This window comes from Artemia sp. Qi Xiang Cuo, chromosome 2 (assembly GCF_049724085.1).
Source record: "Artemia sp. Qi Xiang Cuo chromosome 2, ASM4972408v1, whole genome shotgun sequence".
Taxonomy (NCBI): domain Eukaryota; kingdom Metazoa; phylum Arthropoda; class Branchiopoda; order Anostraca; family Artemiidae; genus Artemia; species Artemia sp. Qi Xiang Cuo.
Window position 1 is genome coordinate 9,553,925 of NC_142795.1, and position 20,564 is coordinate 9,574,488.

Consider the following 20,564-nt stretch of genomic DNA (forward strand, 5'->3'; position numbering starts at 1 on the left):
TAGAAAATGCAGCTAGACGGCGTAATAGTAAAATGTTAATAAATTGAGAGGGAGTAGTCAATCCGAACTTGGCCCAGTTAAAGATAGGAATGGGGCCACAGTTAGCGAAAAGGAAAGATTTAAAGAGAGATGGGCAGAATATTTTTAAAATTTGCTAAACCGAGATAGAGTTGCAGGAAAAGATATAGAAGAAAATAAAAAAGTTTGTGATACCTTGGATGTGAAGGAAGATTTGTTTTGTGAGGAAGAATTAGCTACAGTACTAAAACGATTAAAAAATAATAAGGCTCCAGGTGCTGATAGGGTGATAAATGAGTTTCTTAAATATGGTGGCTCTGAGGTTAGAAACAAGCTACTGAAGATTATGAATACGATTTTTGAAAAATGGGAAGCACCTAACGATTTTAGGAAAACCCTAAGCCACTTTATAAGAAAGGTGATAAAAGTGAGTGTGGTAATTATCGATGCATTAGTCTGGTCTCTGTAGGTAGTAAATTACTTAGTAATGTGATACTTTTTACACTGAGAGATGCCGTAGACAAAGTTTTATGAGAAGAACAGTGTGGTTTTAGAAAAGGTAGAGGATGTGTCGTCCAAATTTTACTCTTAGGTTAATCATTGAGAAGTGCCTGAATCATTGAGAAATGCCTGAGTCAAACACCTTTGGTCCTCAGTTTTATAGATTATGAGCAAGCGTTTGATTCTTTTGATAGAAGAGCTTTAGTAAAGGTTCTATCCTTGTATGGTATACCAGACAAATACATTAAAGTGATTAGTGCTATGTAAGAGAATGACACTGTTGCGCTTAAGGTAGGAAATGAGGTTAGCAGCTGGTTTTGTATTAAATCAGGAGTTAAGCAGGGTTGTGTTCTATCCCCCTTTATATGGATTATTTTGATGTATTTTGTCTTAAGGAGCACAGGAAAGGTATTGGGAGACCGCGGAATTAAATAGGGAGGAAAAAGTCCCCTGGACTTAGATTATGCTGATGATTTAAGCATTCTAGATGAAAGTGTGAGCAAAATTAACGAACTCTTAGTGGTTTTGCGAGGTCAAAATGCTACATTAGGTTTGAAGATTAATGTTAAGAAGACTAAGTCACTAAGGCTAGGAATAAGTCAAGATGAAAAAGTGACGTTGAGTAATAAAAAGATTGATCAGGTGGGCACCTTGGTAGTACTATTAGTAAAGATAGTGGGAGCAGTTGAGATGTTAAAAGTAGAATAGTCAAGGCTCTGGGTGTTTTATCACAATTAAAAAAGTTTTGAAGAATAGGAAGATAAGTCTGCAAACCAAGATTAGAATATTAGAACCTACAGTGATGACAGTTGTCAAATATGGCTCTGAAGCATGGGCGCTCCGAAAAGCGGATGAAGATTTGTTAGATGTTTTCCAGAGAAATTGCTTAAGGATTGTTCTGGGTCTGGGTCTACTGCTCTCTAGGGCTATAATGAAAGAAAGGTTGAGGTGGCTAGGGCACGTTGTGCGGATGAAGGATGATAGATTGCCGAAGATTGTTCTTTTCGGCCAACCGTCTAGGGCTAAATGGAAAGCAGGTCATCCTCGACTGGGGTGGCAGGACGTCATAAAGAAAGATTTAAAGGAAAAGGGAACTTCGTGGGAGGGTGTAAAAAGGGAGGCTTTGAATTGATTGGGATGGAGGAAGAACGTGCGTAGCTGTGCTGGCCTCAGGAGGCTTGGTACTGCGGTGTGTTGTTAGTAGTAGTAGTAGTAGTAGTTAGTAGGGAATATGCCGAAATTGGTCTCAATTTTAATGCTTCGAAGAGCGAGATCTTTGCTATCGGCAAATCTGTCGGCGATGTTGGATGCGTACAGTTAGGAAATTCGAGTGTTCAGTTATCTACTTGTATTGAGTATCTTGGTCTCCCAATAGGGGATAGTGTAAAAACTACAAGGGCTCTCCTTATCTCTCATCTAAGTGAGAAACTGAAATGTGTTTAGTATGCTAGTTCGCTGTAAAGCTCGCTACAGCAGGCCTATTCTCGCCCGTGTATACTACGCTTTTGCGATGCCTCATGTCCTCGCATTGACTCCATTTTGGAATATGTTTACGGCTACTGATAAGAAGACTATTAGATCCATATATTTTTGTCTCACAAAATTTCTCTTGAGTATACCTCTATGGGCTAGAAACAAAAGAATAGTGTCAGCCTACGGTTTAACTGAGCCACTAACAGTGGCTGAGCAGCGTCGCGGTCCCTTTTTTTCTAGGCTTGATAGGAAAAACAGCCTCCATCCTGCTATGTGTTAGTAGGAATATTTGAATCTATTCTTGGTTGTATATTCTTTTTTGTGAGTGTGTTCTTCTTTTTTTTTCTTTTTTTTTTATTACTCCACATATACTCCGCACTGAACCCCTGTGTGTTTTTTTGGGCAATAAAGATATTGATTGATTGATATTTGAACTTTAATCCAAACAAGTTGAGGGGTAATAAATATATGATTATAACACACTAACAGGACTTATTAAATTTTTATTAGCGTTCCGCAGAATCAGATCATTTTATTGGTCAGTTTATAATAAAGTTGAAGCTGAATTTTCGGCTAGAAAGGGATTGTTGACAGCACAAATCTTAATGGAAAACGGAAAAGCGGAAAAAAGTTTTACGACTGTTAAAGACCAGTTTTTTTTCGCAGAAGGTATTATAAAGAATTCACGATACAACAAAATAATTTTCGTTTCAAAGCTCTATGTGATATTTCTGTATATGCAAAAAAGTTAATATATTGTATTTTGTTTTTCACATTTGGTTAGGCTGTGCAGATATATTTATTCTGTAGTTTCTATTTCTCATAACATCTTTAACTCGTTGTTATTAACGCAAGAAATACCGCCTTTAAAATTTGACATAATATTTAAAAAATGCTACTCATCCTGGGTCATTTGTGGAGCATAGGGCATCCATAGATAATTCATGAAAATTTATTTAACTGGCAGAAACACTTTCCCGTCGGACCTGTGACAATTGAGATCAAACAGAGGGCTTCGTATTGCCAAGAAGAGATCGATCCACTACTACTACAGGTCAAAGTTTGATATACTGCTTATAAGAAAGAATGAAACTTCTAAATTTCTTGAGAGCCAATTGAGGTTTAGGTCTTAACTTACATAACTTAAAGGTTCATTCACAATAAAATTCTACCAAAACTAAGATTTAGCTATTGTCTATTTGAGTCAATCATATTTTTCGTACAATTTCCTGATTGGCTGAAAATTCAAGAAAAAAAATCTGATTGGTTAAAATTAGTGCCAGCTAAATCTTGGTTTAGTAAAATTTCATTTTGAATGGGCCTTAAATCAACCGATAGATATCTTGCTTTTTAAACAGATGGGCTTTGATTTAAGTTTTAAATAAATAGTCCCATAACTGTTTAAAAGACGTAATGTACTGAGAAACATATACGACGTTCTAAAAAAAAACGTCAAACGTAAGATGGTATTGATGATTTTATTGATACGAGCACTGGTTTGAACTCTTACCTGATTTTGGTCTCGACTGAAACGACTTGAATGCATGGATACTTGCTCTGTTTGAGGAGATGGATTTTTAATTTTAATTTTACATAAACAGCCCCACAAAACCTTTGAATTGCTGCGATCAATGTGTTGATTTTTTCGAAAGAAATTATTTACATATAAAAAAAACAACCAAAGAAACAAAATGGGAAATAGGTTGCAAAAACTATTTTTGAGAATCAAATAAGAGAAAGGCTCTTGGCAAACAGGACTAACTCCCAAAAACAAACAATGCTTTAGGGAATCCGTTTGGACTTTCGTTCTGTTTTACTTTTATATCTTGAGGGTACGTTCCATTTTTCAAATATCTATAATATCCATTAACCATCATCAATAAAACGTTTTCCACATACCCTAATAATAAAATAGACATGCCTCACCTAATTTTCACTTACCTTCCACTACACTAAATGTGCGACCAGGATTTGCCACCCGTCGATAAAAAATAAATCACCTGATTTCATTGATGTTTTGGCTGATTTAGTTATTTTCTTCAATAATCTAGTGATTTATCTGCTGATTTAGTGACTTTTTTCGTTTTGGTAATATAAAAACATCACTAGAAATAGTGATAAATTGCTAAGGATGGCAACCCTGGCTACGACTAATCTAGCTTCACAAAGTCAATAGACAATCGACATAATTTTGGTCGTTTTGCTGGTTTAGCGTTTAATTAGGGCCTTTCTACGCCAACGAGGAATAGCGAATTAAATAAGATTTTTAGTAGTAGTTTCACATTTAATGCTATTTAAGCTTTTATTCAGTAAATAAACTGATTTTAATGCTCTTTACCATTTTGGAACACAAGCAAACAGACTCTTTTTTTTAAATAAACGCCATTAATTCGTCTCTTGTTTGAATTTACTGCTTGAATCTATAATTTCTATGTTAACAAGGAAAACAAAGGACCCTTTTTCCTATCGTCAAAAGACGATAAAATGTCGATATGGTGTCCACAATTTACAAATCGAACGCCCACTATGACGACAAAGAATCAAACCAAATGACAAAATTCCTTGTTTCAGGCCAGTGAATCGACTTCCATGCAAAAATTTCAAAGAAACCTCTCATTGTCAAATCCAAGCAACAAGGTTGATCGTGTCACCGGTCCTCTTGCAAATCAAACACTCTAAAGTTCAACATATCTATTTATAAAATATACATGTTTCCTTAATCTACAACTAAAATTCTCCTTGCTTATCGCATCGTAACAACCTGTAAGTAAGAAGCGACGCGGCTCAATAGTAACCAAAACTCTAAAAAACATAATTTTAATATCAATATGTATATCAAACGAACCGGCCTATTTTCTTATTCTGAATATATGTTATTCATTAAATTTAGTATTACCCATCAAAGGCTACGAGCCTGAGAAAATTTCCCAGATTTTCCAAAAAGGGGAGGAACAACCCTAAGAGTCGAAGAATCTAAATGAAAATCACTCCTTCAGATTCATCATATCAGAAAATCTGACTGTAGAGGTTCCAAGCTCCAATCTGCAAAAATGTGGAATTTTGTATTTTTTGCCAGAAGAAAGATCACGGCCCTTTTTTCCCAAAACTGGTCTGATCAAAAATTTTATATAGCCATTTTGTTCAGTATAGTTGAAAGGTACAATAACTATGTCTTGATCTCCCAGAAGAACCGGAGGTAGGGCCGCCAGTTATGAAATTTGCCCATTCTTTGCATATAGTATTTGTTACAGGGATGTATATCGACATTTTTCAGGGAGGAGGAGATTTTCTGGGGATGGATTTTCTACAAGGAGAATTTTCAATTGGGATTGAAGTTTCAGTCGATGAACTTCCCAGGGCAAATTCTTCAAGTGGGGATTTGCCAGAATTCGTATATGAAATTCGTCTTATTTTTCTTAGGTTCTGTTCTTTGACAAACACTATTTGTGAGCAATGGGCAATTTGCCCATTGCTCACATATAGTGTTTGTTATTGGGAAATATACGGAAATTTTTGTAGGGGAGGTTTCTACGGGGGATTTTTATGGGAAGAGTTTTCCTTAGGGAAGAAATAAATAGAAACTCTAAATACTGTTTTCCGCGGGAGAATCTTTTTTGAAGCCTAGGGGGGATTTCCAGAAAAAATTTCCAAAAAGGGGGGTTTCTGGCATCACTTGACAAACGGTCAGAAATTAAATAAAAGACAAGTCTTTTTTCAATTGAAAGTATGCTAAAGAGAGTTGTTCAGGTGGAATCGTCCACAAGAAAATTTCTGGGGGAATTTGCAACGAGGATGGAACTGTCTGGGGGGGGGGGGACAATTTCCGAGGCGGATGATTTCCGGTGGAAGAACTTTCCATGGACAAATTTTCCTTGGGGGAGGGATGTCCATGGAGGAAGAGGTGAATTTTCTGGCATTATTTGAAAAAACAATCAGAAATTATGTAAAAAAAACAAGTTTTTTCAGCTGAAAGTAAGGATCAACTCTAAAACTCAAAACGAGCCGAAATTATTTCGTATGTGAAGTGGACTGCTGCCTCCTCAATGCCCCATTCTTTATGCTAAAGTTGGACCTTTTGTCCTAATTCCTTAAGAGCGACTTTTGAACCACAAGGACCGTTTAGTTAGAATCAGAAGCTTTTAAAAGTACTAAAAAACTTCAGCATAAGTGGGCGGTCCCATAATATACGGAATAAATTCTGATAGTTTTGAGTTTTAATGTTCCTCCTTACTTTCAATTGAAAAAAAAACTTGTTTTTTTATTTATTTAATCAGTAAAGAAACGTCGGCAACAGAAGCTAAAGATTACGGCAGCAAATAGGTGGAGAAGATGTAGCTTTCCCTGAAGGCATAGTTGTCTTTGGGAATCAACATTTTGTAAATGTTTGAATTTTCCAGAATGATATTGCTGTCAAACTTGACTAAGAGTTTGCTTATTTTGTTCATTGTTCAACATGGCAACACTGACGAAAACGTAGTAATTTTCTAAAAACTTCATAATCTTTACAGCCAGAAATTCATTTTTCAGAAAACCGCACTGGTACTGTTGTATTAAACGGACTCTTGTATATAGTGCTAATTTGGTTAATGCTAATGAAATAAAATAAAATAGGATGAATATATAATAGTTTAGAAGCAAATTTGGGCTATAAATTTGCACATTAGGGGGGGGGGGGGGCAAAGCATAGCATATATTAAATACGTAACCTAGCCTAGCCTAGGTACCTTTTTCCCCCGAAAAAAAAACAACAAAAAACAACACTTTTAATATCTTATACGCAATTAAAACCACGAAAATGGGTTTTTCGTCGCTTCTCCAGTTTGACATTCCATATACACTAGATAAAAGAGTCCGTTTAGTACAACAGCACCACCGCAATTTTCGAGTATTAATAGACCCAAGATGGGTCAAGGGAGGGGGGCGAATTTTTTTATTTATTTTGAAACCTTTGGTACTTTAGAGAAAATGTTACGTGTTAGACATGAGTTGATAAAAGCATGACTAGGTGAAAGACAATCTGGTAACTATGGGGGATCTTTAAACCCTGCTTTAAACCTTAACGGTGTCTTAATTAACTATTTTGGAGATTTTTTTATCAAGAAAATTAAAAATGGTCAAAGATGGCAAAAAACCATGAGCGTGACACAAAGAATGCGCTCTATTGTGAACACAGGGAAGATAAAGTATCTTGGTACGATCTCTTTGTAAAGAATGTTAATCATGCCCAAATATTTTAATCTCGTTACACCAAAGTATGATTTTCTTATATTTCAAGGGTTATTAAATGCAAAAAACGTGCAAGTAAAAAAAAAAAGCAGACAAAAACATTGGACTCCTCTCTATTGCTTAGATACCTCCTCTATCCTCTATTCCTTTATAAATTGTCTGAAGAACCTCTTTTGAGCTAGAGATGAACCTCTTTGCAGAAATGAGGAGCGAAATAGCTCTATAAATACCTCCTTGGACGACTTCTAAATCTTGTCCTTACATCTCTGTAAGTATTATTACGTATTCAGTTTTTACAAGCTTACAAGACAGAATCCCAACAGGTGAAGGATTCCCATGGCTAGAGTGGAGAGGATTGCACTAATTGGTTAAAGCAAAGCCTTAGTTTGCTATATTAACTTTTTCTTTACTTAATGTGCAATTCCTAAAGGTACGTAATAAGCTTAATATAGCTTAAGTATAAGCTTAATATAAGTATATATAAGTATTAATATAATTAATAATATAAGTAATATAAGTATAGCATAAGTTAAAAGTAAAGCTTAATAAGCTTAAGTATAGAATAAAGGTGGTAATACCACACAGAAAAATTCCAATTAGCGCTATTGTTCCCATATGGGTAAAAAAGAATTTAGCAAAGGACATTCAAGGCTTTTCCTCTTGGCAATACTCTATTACCGTTAAAAATCTTACAAGACACACATTCGTTAATTCAATTAGTAAAAACTCGTAATAAAGGGATTTATTTCCAAACAATCGGAGTTTTAATTTTTCAAGTAAAACATCGCTAAAAACAAATTCTCGTGATACTCTTGATGCTACTGCTCATTTCCTTGGTTTATTGAAACACCTGGTTTAAAAAGCATGGATATAGTTGCTAATCTAATTACGACTGCCAGTTGATATGTGAAGTTGCTTTTTCAACATTTGGAATGCCCAGAATGACATATTCAACTTCTTTAGGGGATTTAAGGTAAAAAAAAAGGTAATTGCTAAGACTTGCGACATATCATCATTATCGCTGGCGCTGCAAGTCTTGCTACAAAAGAAAGAAGGAGAAAAGGAACAGATAAACTGCCGCTTTTGAGCCAAAATAATACCATTAATTGTTACAAGTTAACATGACGGATCAGCATGTCCCTTAACAAAAAAGAAAAATACTTATAACTTTATATTTAACCAGAAGAAGTGAGGTTGTCTGTATGACCCTGGATAAGGTAGTGAGGTAACAGGGTCAGAAGTGTGACTCTGCAAATTTAGCCAGGGTCAACCCAGCTCCACATGCATACCTGATGAAATTTAGTGAAGACAAATAGGAAAGCTGTGCGGAACCACACAATGGCTGGCTCTAGCCCTCCACTGCACTTACTGGCTGAAAGGCCAAGTAACGGAGAAACATCCTTTTACGTAAAAACATAAAATCCAGAGTCGAAACAAATAAAAATAGCAGAGAGACTGGAACTTTTAAAACAAAATTTCAACTTATAATTAGAATTTAACTTGGTCTTTGAGCGTGCTTCTGTCTCGAATCAAACAAACTCGTCTTGCTTTTTTAAAACCATTAGCCTAGCAGATAGGTTGTTTCTATGGCACTAAATGAGAGGCTAACGTGATGGCACCCCAGACTTGACTGTCAAAAAATAAAGCTATGCCAACCTGGTCAACCTGCCTGAGACTCTAGTTAGGCGTGCCTTTCCAAAGACTACCAAACAAGTATGTGTCCAATAAGAGTCACACCTACTCCTGGCATTTACCCATGCAGCTATTTAAACATTTGCCTCTCAATTACTTGAACTATCTGTCTTGGCTTTTCCTTTCTACAACTAGCTAAGTCTTGATACCAATTACTGCAAAATACTTGATTTTCAATTCAAAATCAACCTGATTGCCTAATATTTTCTATTGAAGTGGAACACGAAGCTCAGCCGTCCCGACGTTTAAAAACAAATTAGTCACCTTGCACACATGTGGATTTTACTGTCGGAGATCTGGAGTATAGCCGGTTATATTTCAAAACTATTGTTCATAAGTTTATAATGAATTAATACTTATTATTTTAAGCTTGGAAGATGTATCATTTTCTCTTTAGAAGGCATATTTAAATTTTCCAGTCTCTCGCAAAAATTATGCTGTTGATCATGACACTTTTTGAGTTCCCACATTCATAATTTATAGAGTAGTGCTCTGTGCAGCTAAGTACTATCACAACTTTGACTGCATCTTGTTACTACTGACGATAACGCCTGTAATCTTCCCTCCACAAGAAACTGCTTACACTTATTTTGGATTTTCATTAAATCAGTCCCGTTTTAAAATGTATTGAAAAAGGTATCCTTGAAAATGGCTGCAAAGGTAGACGATTGATCTACAGATTATACTGGAAGAAAACCTGCACTACTGTATAAGAGAAGCCTCGCTTCTATTGCCGTACAGTACCATGATGTTGTCAAACATTTTGACAATATATGTGCAAGGACCCTGTTTTGTAGAATTGCTAACGTGGATAGTCCTTCCCATGGAAGCTCTAACTGTAGATGGAACACATACACTCACATAAAAGAGGCGATAGGCATCTTTTAAACTTTCCCATCACGGCTGCGGGTCTACAAAGTTTGAGACGGGAGACCTTCTGTAAATAAATTTCATGTCGAGATCTGACGTAAATTTCATAATATTTCAATTAATTTCTCAGACATTGAACTTCATATATTTAAATTTGGCAAAAAACAGCCAGTTTCCAATCATAGAGTCCTTTTAGAGCTCTTTTAACCTCTCTCGTATGTAGAATTTCCAGATCGTCTAAAAGAGGCTTGATGTGTCGTAACTATTGCAAAAACCAACTTGAACAATTATTCATCGTCTGCATTAAGAATGTATTTATATTTTAGTCTTTTTAATTACATCGTTTGCCTGATTATTAAGAGTTCTTTTTATTTCTGCATAAATAGAACATTAACAAAACAAAAAAAAAATAGAAAAAAAATTTTGTTATCAACAAAACAAAAAAAAAATAGAATTGTGACAGTTTTCTACTTAATTAAGTAACTATTCCATTCTGGATTCGCTGCATTACACATTGAATATCTGACAGGATTTCTTCAATTTAATTTAAAAATCTTCAATTTTTTTACAATTTATATAGCTATTTAGCGTACTTGTTTGTTATAGCGCCTATGCTAAGTTCTTCATCCGTTGACCCACTGTAGAATCGGTTTCTTTGTCAGTTTCTTTCAGCTTAGCGTGAGACAAGACAAAGAGAAGTGACGGAATAAATGGGAAATATATAAATTGGGCTATATCTTTGCATATTAGGAAGTGATGGGGTAAAGTATTTGGACACTGTGAAGTTAGAAAATAATTCTTACTTCATAATGTGCAGAACAATTGTACTAACATATTTTGTACGCAGACCCACTATACTTCTTTATACAAACAAGTACCCTATTTAGTTTTACAAAGCATAGCTTCAGCACAAACATACCACTGAGGAAAAAGATATTTTATAATATTTAATTACCACATTTAATATATAACAACTAAGTTTCAATTTCTTTGTTCTTAACATCTTTGAACCCAATTCTCTGACTTCAAGTTCAGCCAATTTTGAATTTCGTAAGAATTAAATGTGTTCAACAGAGTAACATCGGATTATTCCCTAGAAACTAACATGATATTACAGTGCATTTCACATAAAGTGAAGTATCAAAATTTGTTTCACAAAACAAATCGTCATGGTGAATTTAACTGGATATTCATATCACAAAGAGAACTTACCTTTATCACATTTGTTTTATTGAGTATACTATGCCCTATTGGCTGGAATCTTTCCATATCTCGGAGAAGTAGCCTGGAACGAATATTCTCTGAATCAACCAGCCGGAATGCTGTAATGTTGACTGAGTTATATTTGAAATCCTCCAAGTCAAATGTTTCAACGTCCTAATAAAAACAAAATTACATTCATTGATACACTGTAGAGGTAAAGAATAGTAAAACAATTATAAAAATGTGAAAACTAAAAAAATCATTGTTTGCTGACAATGTACTTAAAGAACTACGGAAACGTTTCGGCATGTTTTTATTATCTGTTTTGGTTTTTCTAGGCTGGTACTTAAACCAAGAAAGGTGGAGTATGGCAAGCGTTTAAGTCCAACCTATGCTTTCAAAGGAACAATCTCTTCCACTGGGCAATCATCATTGAATTATAAAAATAATATATTTCTGGATTTAAAATATACATGTTTTTTAAATATATGATCTTACCCGAAAATTGACTTTACCCTTTACTTCAAAGTTTTGGCCATGTACATCCAGATGCTTTTCGGCAGAAAGAGGTAGGTTTCTAAGTCTCTTACCCAAGATATTCACAGTTATCTCAAATTAGGTATAAGCTTGTTAATTCTAATGCGCTAAAGAAAAACTTGCACCAACTCGGTTCTACGAATTTTTCTCTAGAGGCCCGATCCGAGCACCAAAGCGGACCCTATCTTTACCGCGCAATTTTACTCTTCCAAATGTTTTAGCAATGCAGATTATCTGTATAGATCCATGGTTCATCGCGCAGATTCTTTTTACTGTATTATACCGTGTTTTGCTGTGTTAAGAATAAATCAATATTTTAAAATACGAAAAATGGTCGAACACTGTTATCAAAAAATGGCAGATTTATATAGGCTACTAGATTTGGACTTTTGAGGGAAAATTAATTTCATTTAACAATGTAAAAGTTTCAAAAAAACAATGTTGCCTTTATGTAAATGTCATTGACATTACTATGAAAAAAGCTTTGTAAAAATAAAGAAAAAAATAGAAAATAATAAAAAACTAACTGAACTAACAAGAAAAAATAATGTTTAACGATCAACATATTTAAGTAGTAAAATAAGCTTAATATATATAAAATTGATATAAAAGTATTTTGCATATTATAATTTAATGTTTTACTAAATATGATGTATTATTAAATAAACGTTATTCAAGTTTTAGCATAAAATGTTATGTGTAGTTTAGCTTTATATTATGATTCAATATCAATTTTAAATGCAAAAGTATTTTGCATATTATAATTTAATGTTTTACTAAATATGATGTATTATTAAATAAACGTTATTCAAGTTTTAGCATAAAACGTTATGTGTAGTTTAGCTTTATATTATGATTCAATATCAATTTTAAATTACGAGCTTCATCTAATATAAAAAACCATGGTATAAGACCCATTAATCCATTGAAAAAATAACGTCCAAACTACAAATAAAGGATTTCCCATCCCTTTGTATCAGCATTATAAACTAAGCTAATTTGTCCAAACAAAATCAGAAAAATAATCAAAATACTATTCCGAAAATGCTGCTAATTCTGAAACACATCAGCCGTCAAAGAATTAAAACATATTAGGTACCTTGCATTAATCGAAGCATTCAGCACCATGGTTTTGCTAATTGTACCATGTATAATGCTTTTGCTTTGACTATTCAGAAAACTGGATATCTATCTCCTTTTGAATTCAAAACATAGCATTCTTTGATTTAAATACTAATGAATCTGAACTCTATTTATGTTAAACATGACTGGATTATGGAAGATTTACATGCTTCGAAGAAAAGGCCCAATTCTGTTTATCGTGGAAAAATTTTCTCCTTTATAAATAAAAACTTGTGCCCAGCAACGTATTAAATCTCTTCCAATTATGGTACTTGAGGTCTTCTGCAGTTATTTTGTTTCTATTCGGAGATTTTTTCCACTTCAAAAGAATGTCATCTTGAATCCCAAGAGCCACCTAAGAAAGTCTTTGAAAAAGTTTCAATATTAATTCGATTTTAGACACTATGTATGTAAGTAGAAAAATGACTTTCATAATACTCTTGAAAAATACGAGAAACTTTAAATTGCTTATTATGTACAAATTAATAAAAAAGCAAGTTTATTCAGCCGAAAGTAAGGAGCAACATTAAAACTGAAAACGAACAGGAATTATTCCGTATAAGAAGGGCAGGGCCGTATCCTGGATTTTTGTTCTGGGGGTGGGGGGGGGGCACAATTTTTTTTTAGAAAACACATGAAAAATTTGTTTATATGAATTTTTGTTACGAGTCACACAAACATTTCGGCAGGGCACTAAAAAAATTAGAACAATGAGCGAGGGTTTCCGGAGGGGCTGTCCCCCTTCGTATGCGGAATAATTTGTATTATTTTTTTAGATTTAATGTTGCTCCTTACTTTCAGTTGAAAAAACTTTTATTTTTGTTCAACTCGTGAAATTTTCTAAGGCTCGTAGCTATTGATGGGTAACATTAAATCTAATGAATTTTATATATTTGGAGTCAGTATAAAATTCAATTCTTTTGATGCATCAGTTGTTACTAAATTTCCTCTTTTTGGATTTTCGGATACTATTGTGCCAAATCACTCCTACATTGCCACCTTCCTTCATTACCGCGAACTCTTTGATTAAATTGAGGATATACTATTTGGTTAGAAATTAGAGTACAAAGAAAATTAGTTTTGACAAATATTCTTCTGAAACCAGCAATGTCCTGCTGTATCAATTATGAGACAGGGGTTACTCTTTACTCGGTGAATCTCATGATGATTATTCTGATTTTTACGCTGGCTACGAAAAATGGCTCCCAAACTAAATCTAGGCCAAACAAATCAAAAGAATGACTTTAAATAGAACAAACAGTTTGCGGTAACACATTGTAAGTAATGAAAAACCGATTTCAGTTGTAATTAAATAAAAAAAAACAAGTTTTTCAACTGAAATTAAGAAACAACATTAAAACTCAAAACGAACATAAATTATTTCGTTTACAAAGGGGTTGCCCCTCCTCAATACCTTGCTGTTCACGCTAAAGTTTTTAACACTTTTAAAAAAGCTTCCTATTCTAGTTAAATGGCCCTTGTGTTTTAAGAGTCGTTCTTAAAAAACTAAGATATACGGTCAAACTTTAGTGTAAAGAGCAAAACACTGAGGAGGGGGCAACCACTTCATATACGGAATTTGTCCGTTTTGAATTTTAATGTTACTCCTTACTTTCAGTTGAAAGAAACTTGTTTTTTTGTTTTATTTCTGATTGTTTTTCAAATAGTGTCAGTAAGATAATGTCATACCATGAAAGGCCGTATCCAGGGGGTCAGGGGGTTTGACCCTCCCCCCTCTAAATGTCCGAGAAAATTGCTTTTTTCAACACTTTGACCTCTTTATGAAACTCAAAAATTATAAACTTACCAAATCACACGATTACTATAATTACCGGCTTAGCTTCAACTAGTTGCTATTGAGTGAATAATAGAGTCAATTATTAGGATTAGGCAGCCTATCTTCTTGTTCAGCTCAGCCTTCTCTTGACTGGTGCAATCCAATCCCAGGTCAGTTTGTATCTAACACTGACAATGAGGAAGTGACAAGCGGATAACGGTTTATTTCGATACTTTCAAGGGAAAAGGCCCTCAATAGAAAGCGTGGATACCCGGCAACCAGAGCCAGAATGCGAATCTCAGAACAGGTACGTTAGGGTAAAAGACCAGTATCCGATTGAGCAAAATTATGTAAAACTAAAACCCTCACATCTTGTTACCAAAGAGGAATTGAGAAGAATTGTATATATCAATGAATAACTAAGAATCTAAGCTATGCATCAATATAGTTATTACTAAAATTATTATTGAAAAAGCATATTGAAAGAAGTGTGAGAAATAGGATGTACCTGTTTCCAGTTGTCCAAAATCAGCCTGTTGGTCTCTGCGGAAAGATGATTGAAGCTAAAATAATTGAAGGGGTAAATGAAATTGTGTGCTTTTCAGCTTTAGCGGATGAAACATATGATATAAGAAACAAAGATCAGCTGTCCCTTTGTGTTCGGTATGTTTCAAACAGAGCTTTACGCGAAGATTTTCTTTGGTTTGTTCCCTTATCAGATTTAACCGGACAAGGTCTGACCACCATAATATTAGAAACCTTGAAAAACCATGGTTTGGATTTGAGCATGCTTGTAGGACAGGGATATGACGGAGCAGCTGCTATGAGTGGGCGCCTGAGAGGCACTCAAGCTTGGATTAGACAGCAGTATCCACGAGCAATTTATGTCCACTGTGGAGTAGATACACTCAACCTGGCGATCGCTTCAGCTTGCTCCATTCCCGTCATGAAAACGTGTTTTGGGACAATATCTCTGATCTGCAACTTTTTTGGCTCATCCGCCTCCCGTACCCAGGTACTCAAAGACAGAATTTGGCAATACATGCCAGAATCTAGAAAAAACTACTCTCATTACCCTTTGTGAAACACGGTGGGTGGAGAGGCACGATGCCGTCATCCGCTTTGTGGAGCTCTCTAAGCCAATTTCAGAAGCACTGGAAAAGCTTCAAGAAGGAAACACGAGTGCAGAGACTTTAATAAATACCCAGAAGTTACCAAGCTCAAAAGAGCAAGGACAGTTAATGATCAGCTTATTCGTAGCAAAAGAACTCTTTAGTTTTACGTCTCCGCTTTCTAAATTTCTTTAGGCGGTTGACTGTGACTTGGCACTTGCATGTGACAATGTTGACACTGTGGTGCAGACAGTTGTGTGCCTACGCAAAGACGCAGATTCTTCGTTCGACTCGTTCTATTCAAAAATTGAAGATTTTGCCGAGATCTGCAGATAGAATTGACGTTTCCAAGAGTTGGTCGTCGTCGAAACGACCACTATGATATCGATTCGCCAAAAGAAGCATACAGAGCTTCTATATACATTCTATTCATGGAATATTTCATGTCAGAACTCAAGGAGAGATTTATGGTGCATCGTATAATTTTGATAACTTTAAGCAGGTTCATACCTGCGAACTTAGACAAAAGAAACTTGTCTGACGCAGAAATCAGTGAGAATAGCGATATTTACTCCGACCTTTTACCAGAGCCAGATGCCCTAAGCCACGAACTAAAATTGTGGAAAACGAAGTGGTAGAACGTTAACAACAAAGAAAGACCAGTCTCGGCTTTGGCTGCAATTGATACGTGCAGTGCTGATACCTTTCCAAACATCAGCCACCTTCTTAGAATTGTAGCTACTTGACCTGTTTCAACTTGTACACCGGAAAGGACTTTCTCAACCTTGCGAACGGTTAAGACATGTCTCCGAAATGCAACCGATGAAGAACGTTTGACAGGTCTAGTATTACTGTCAGTGCAAAGGGATGTTGCTATTGAGACTGATACAGTTATTGACATTTTCGCAACTCAAAAAACACATCGAATTGATTTTTTTCTGTGACTGATTTGATCAATTCTGTGAATTGATTTTTTCTGTGATTTTTTTCTTTTGATGTTTCTTAACTTCAATATACAGTATTTTATATTCCTATCTATTGTCTTCTTTTACCGTTAGACATGGATTAGGTCCCACCCGAGGAGACCCCCAAAATAAATTCCTGGATACGGCCTTGATACCATGTAAATATACACACCCTCCCCTTCTAAAATTCCCTCCGGATATTTCCATACTTACTGAAATCCCAACCACCATTTGTAAAATTACTTGCGGACGAGTCAGCCTGAAAAATTCTCATTACCATACTTTCATTTGGAAAAGACCTTAAATTATCAGTATTGGAAGGTATGGAACATGTATGGAAGGCATTGACGACCACCTTTGTTTCTTTTAATTGTTCAGGTGGTGGAATAAAAACTTCTTCTTTTGTCTTGGCTTGTTTTTTCTCATTATGAAAGACACATCGCCGAAACTTTGTTTGTTTTAATTGTTCAGTTGGTGGGACAAAGACTTCTTTTTCTTCCAAAGATTTATCCCGTCCATATTTTTGATTTCCAAAGGTATGGTAGGTATTGATGACCTTATTCATGTCAAAATGCATAACTCAATCATCATCGCTATCATTATCAATTTGTTTGCTTCGTTACACCTCGGCTTATCTTTCGTTATTATGAAATACATATCGCCGAACCTTTGTTTTCTTAACAAAGGTATGGTAGGCATCGATGACCTTATCCATGTCAAAATCCCAAGTCCAATCATCATCGCTATCATTTTCAGCTTTGACACGTTTTGATTCTCGCTATCCAGGTTGAATTTCATTGGCTCGCTGCTCTTCATTTTCATTTTTGACTCCCTCACTTGTTCGTTCTCGTATGTCTTCTAACTGCGTGTGTCTTTGCTCTTCATTTTTAATTTTAACACGCTCTAATTGTCGTTTTCGCAGGTAATCTAACCGCCTGTGTCTTTTCTCTTCATTTTCATTTTTGACACGTTAGTTCAGGTGTTGGTTCCAAAGAATCATCATTAATAGTAATTGCAACTGCAAAATTTTGTTTTTTGAGCCTTCCAACAGGCATTATATTATATAAATAACTGTTGCGTTAGAAGCTCAACAATCTTATTTATGCTATGCATGATATCATATAAGAAAATACTTATATGATGCAGTATATGACGTCATAACAAATGCTTATATGATGTACTAACATAGGTTATAACGTCATTTGCAAAAATCAAAATTCAGGCTCTTAACGATTTTCCTCAGACTTCTGACTTATCTAGATCATTTTTTTATGCGAAAATATCCCTAGATACCAATTTTCCCCAAAAAATATGGAGTCATTTTCGGGAAATAGAATAAATACATACATACACAATTATAACTCACATATAAAGATAGTATATAGCCATATATATATATATATATATATATATATATATATATATATATATATATATATATATATATATATATATATATATATATATATATATATATATATATATATATATATATATATATATATATAATATATATATATATATATATATATATATATATATATATATATATATATATATATATATATATATATATATATATATATATATATATATATATATATATATATATATATATATATATATATATATATATATATATATATATATATATATATGTATATATATATATTTATATATATAGTACCGGGCCCCGACACTCAGCACGCGGCAGGCTTCTATATATAGATTCTCACTGTTGCTCGTCTTCTAAACGCAGACAATTTGAGCCTTTTATCGATGTCATGACCCCCAAACCCAATCATCATCGCTATCATTTTCAATTTGTTTGGTTCGTTACACCTCGGCTTATCTTTCGTCATTATGAAATATATATCGGCGAACCTTTGTTTTTTTAACAACGGTATGGGGCACACGGCAGGCTTCTATTTATACATATATAGATTTTCGATGTCACTTGTCTTCTAAATGCAGACAATTTGAGCCTTTTCTTGATGTCACGACGTCAAAATGAACCTTAAATGGAAAGTGGTGGCTTTGTAGAATGACATTTTTTTATTGAACCATTAAGTTTTGCCTCGGCTTGTCTTTTGTCATTATGAAAGACACATCGCCGAACCTTTTCTTCTTTTAATTGTTCAGGTGGTGAGACGAAAACTTTTTTTTTCCAACGATTAATCTTGTCCAGGTTTTTGATTTTCCAAGGTATAAAAGGCATTGACGACCACCATTGTTTCTTTTAGTTGTTCAGGTGGTGGGACAAACTTCTTTTTGCCTTGGCTTGTATTTTGTCATTATGAAAGACATATCACCGAACCTTTGTTGGTTTTAAATATTCAGGTTGGGGGACAAAAACTTCTTTTTCTTCCAACGATTTATCCAGTTTATATTTTTGATTTTCAAAGGTATAGTAGGTATTGATGACCTTATCCATGTCAAAATCGAAAACCCAATCATCATCGCCATCATTTTTAATTTGTTTGCTTCGTTACACCTCGGCTTATCTTTCTTATGAAATACAACCTCGTTACACCTCACGTTACACCTCGGCTTATGAAATACACATCGCCGAACCTTTGTTTTTTTTAAACAAAGGTATGGTAGGCATTGATGACCTTATCCATGTCAAAATCCCAAACCGAATCATCATCGCTATCATTTTCAATTTTGTAATGTTTTGATTATCACCGTCCAGGTCACCCAGAGGCCTGAGGCCAAAAAAGCTGCCCACGTGCCTCCTCTGCCTCATTCTATTTAAATACCATTTTCGTTTGGCACTAGATGCCAAAAAGATGGTCAAAAAGCACAATATTCAGCAATGTGTCATCTTTCATCAGTAAAGCAGGTCCTGGCTGTTTTGACCTTTCTTTCATTACAGCCCTAGAAAGTTGGGTTAAACCACAACTTTCTTACAGCTGTCTGTTTGATAGACATCTAGTCAAACGGGTACCTAAGACTGCTTATAAAATATTTAACAGACCTTCCTCTGCCTTTCGAAGTGCTTACTTTCCAAAACCGTACTTGATCACTGTCATTACCATAGCTTCCAGTATTCTAATCTTGAATCAATCGATAGAAGCTACTTCGTTGTAGGGGGTTAAATATAAATTTAAATTTTCTGAAAAACATCCCACAGCATATTTTTGAATTGATGCAACTGAAATGAGGGTTCTTTTCTGCTTTCAATCCGAGAGAAGCTTATCGACAAGTCGTTGAAAAACACGCTAAAATTGTATATTTGGGAACATAAAATTGACATATTTGGCCTATAAGACTTGAACCTATATATATCAATTATTTTATCCAATATGAATGGTGAGGTTAGAAAAATATGGTAATTGGGGTGCTAAATTAGACAAAAAAATCGCGGATGAAAATCAGCAAAAATAAGCTAAAACTTTATAGCATTGAAAACTTATTAAGGTATAGCTTTCCTCTGAGATCTGTCTTTTGGAATTGACGAGGCATTAATGATTGACTTTGTATGGGCGAGTTGCCAATTTTAATTAATTAGTTTGGTTTATTTAGTTCCGCTGTTCAACGTAGTAATACTTACAAAATACTGATACAGCGGCAATATTGTCATAATTTGCGTAAAAAACGAAACAACTAAATCTTAGAAAAGCGCTGTTTTCAAGTATGAATGGACCTAAAATACGTCTGGGGGAGAACATGTTTTATTTTATTTCCTTTGTACTTAAATAATAAATAAATGGTATTTTGGTGTAAAAGAAAATTATATTACTTACCAAGGATGTGAAGAAATAGTGGTAGCGATAATCGTTCATCTGTAACTGCAAAATCTGAAAAAGAGAGCACTTACTAATCTTTGTTTTGATAAATGGATCAAACCCATCGTATAATCAGTCTTGCATTTTATAGCCTTCTGCTTCAAAGTAACTTAGTAGCATAAATACCAGAAGGAAAATATTTGCTACCATTGTGAGGATGTGATAAACTTAGAAAAATAAAGAAAAAGATTTTATATCAGTTCAATATTGGGCTGTTTTTTATAAAAAAGAATTGTTACGGCCCTTAGATTTGTTTTGTTTTTCCTTGTATAGATAT

General features: G+C 34.5%; 1 protein-coding gene and 1 long non-coding RNA gene across 8 annotated transcripts in view; one reads left to right on the forward strand and one right to left on the reverse strand.

Annotated features, from left to right (window-relative positions):
• Positions 1-11,459, forward strand: part of LOC148954889 (uncharacterized) — a 145,416-nt gene extending 133,957 nt beyond the window's left edge. Inside the window, exon 3 of the long non-coding RNA XR_016142718.1 lies at positions 11,322-11,459. This is a non-coding gene — a long non-coding RNA (uncharacterized LOC148954889). The remainder of the gene's footprint in view (positions 1-11,321) is intronic.
• Positions 1-20,564, reverse strand: part of LOC148954888 (glutamate receptor ionotropic, kainate 2-like) — a 453,254-nt gene that overhangs the window by 243,152 nt on the left and 189,538 nt on the right. For all 7 annotated transcript variants that reach the window (XM_089099042.1, XM_089099050.1, XM_089099034.1 and 4 more), the window contains 2 exons: positions 20,246-20,299; positions 10,993-11,157 (listed from right to left, as the gene is read on the reverse strand). In XM_089099042.1, coding sequence (XP_088955168.1) covers positions 10,993-11,157; positions 20,246-20,299 — 219 coding nt within the window. The remainder of the gene's footprint in view (positions 1-10,992; positions 11,158-20,245; positions 20,300-20,564) is intronic.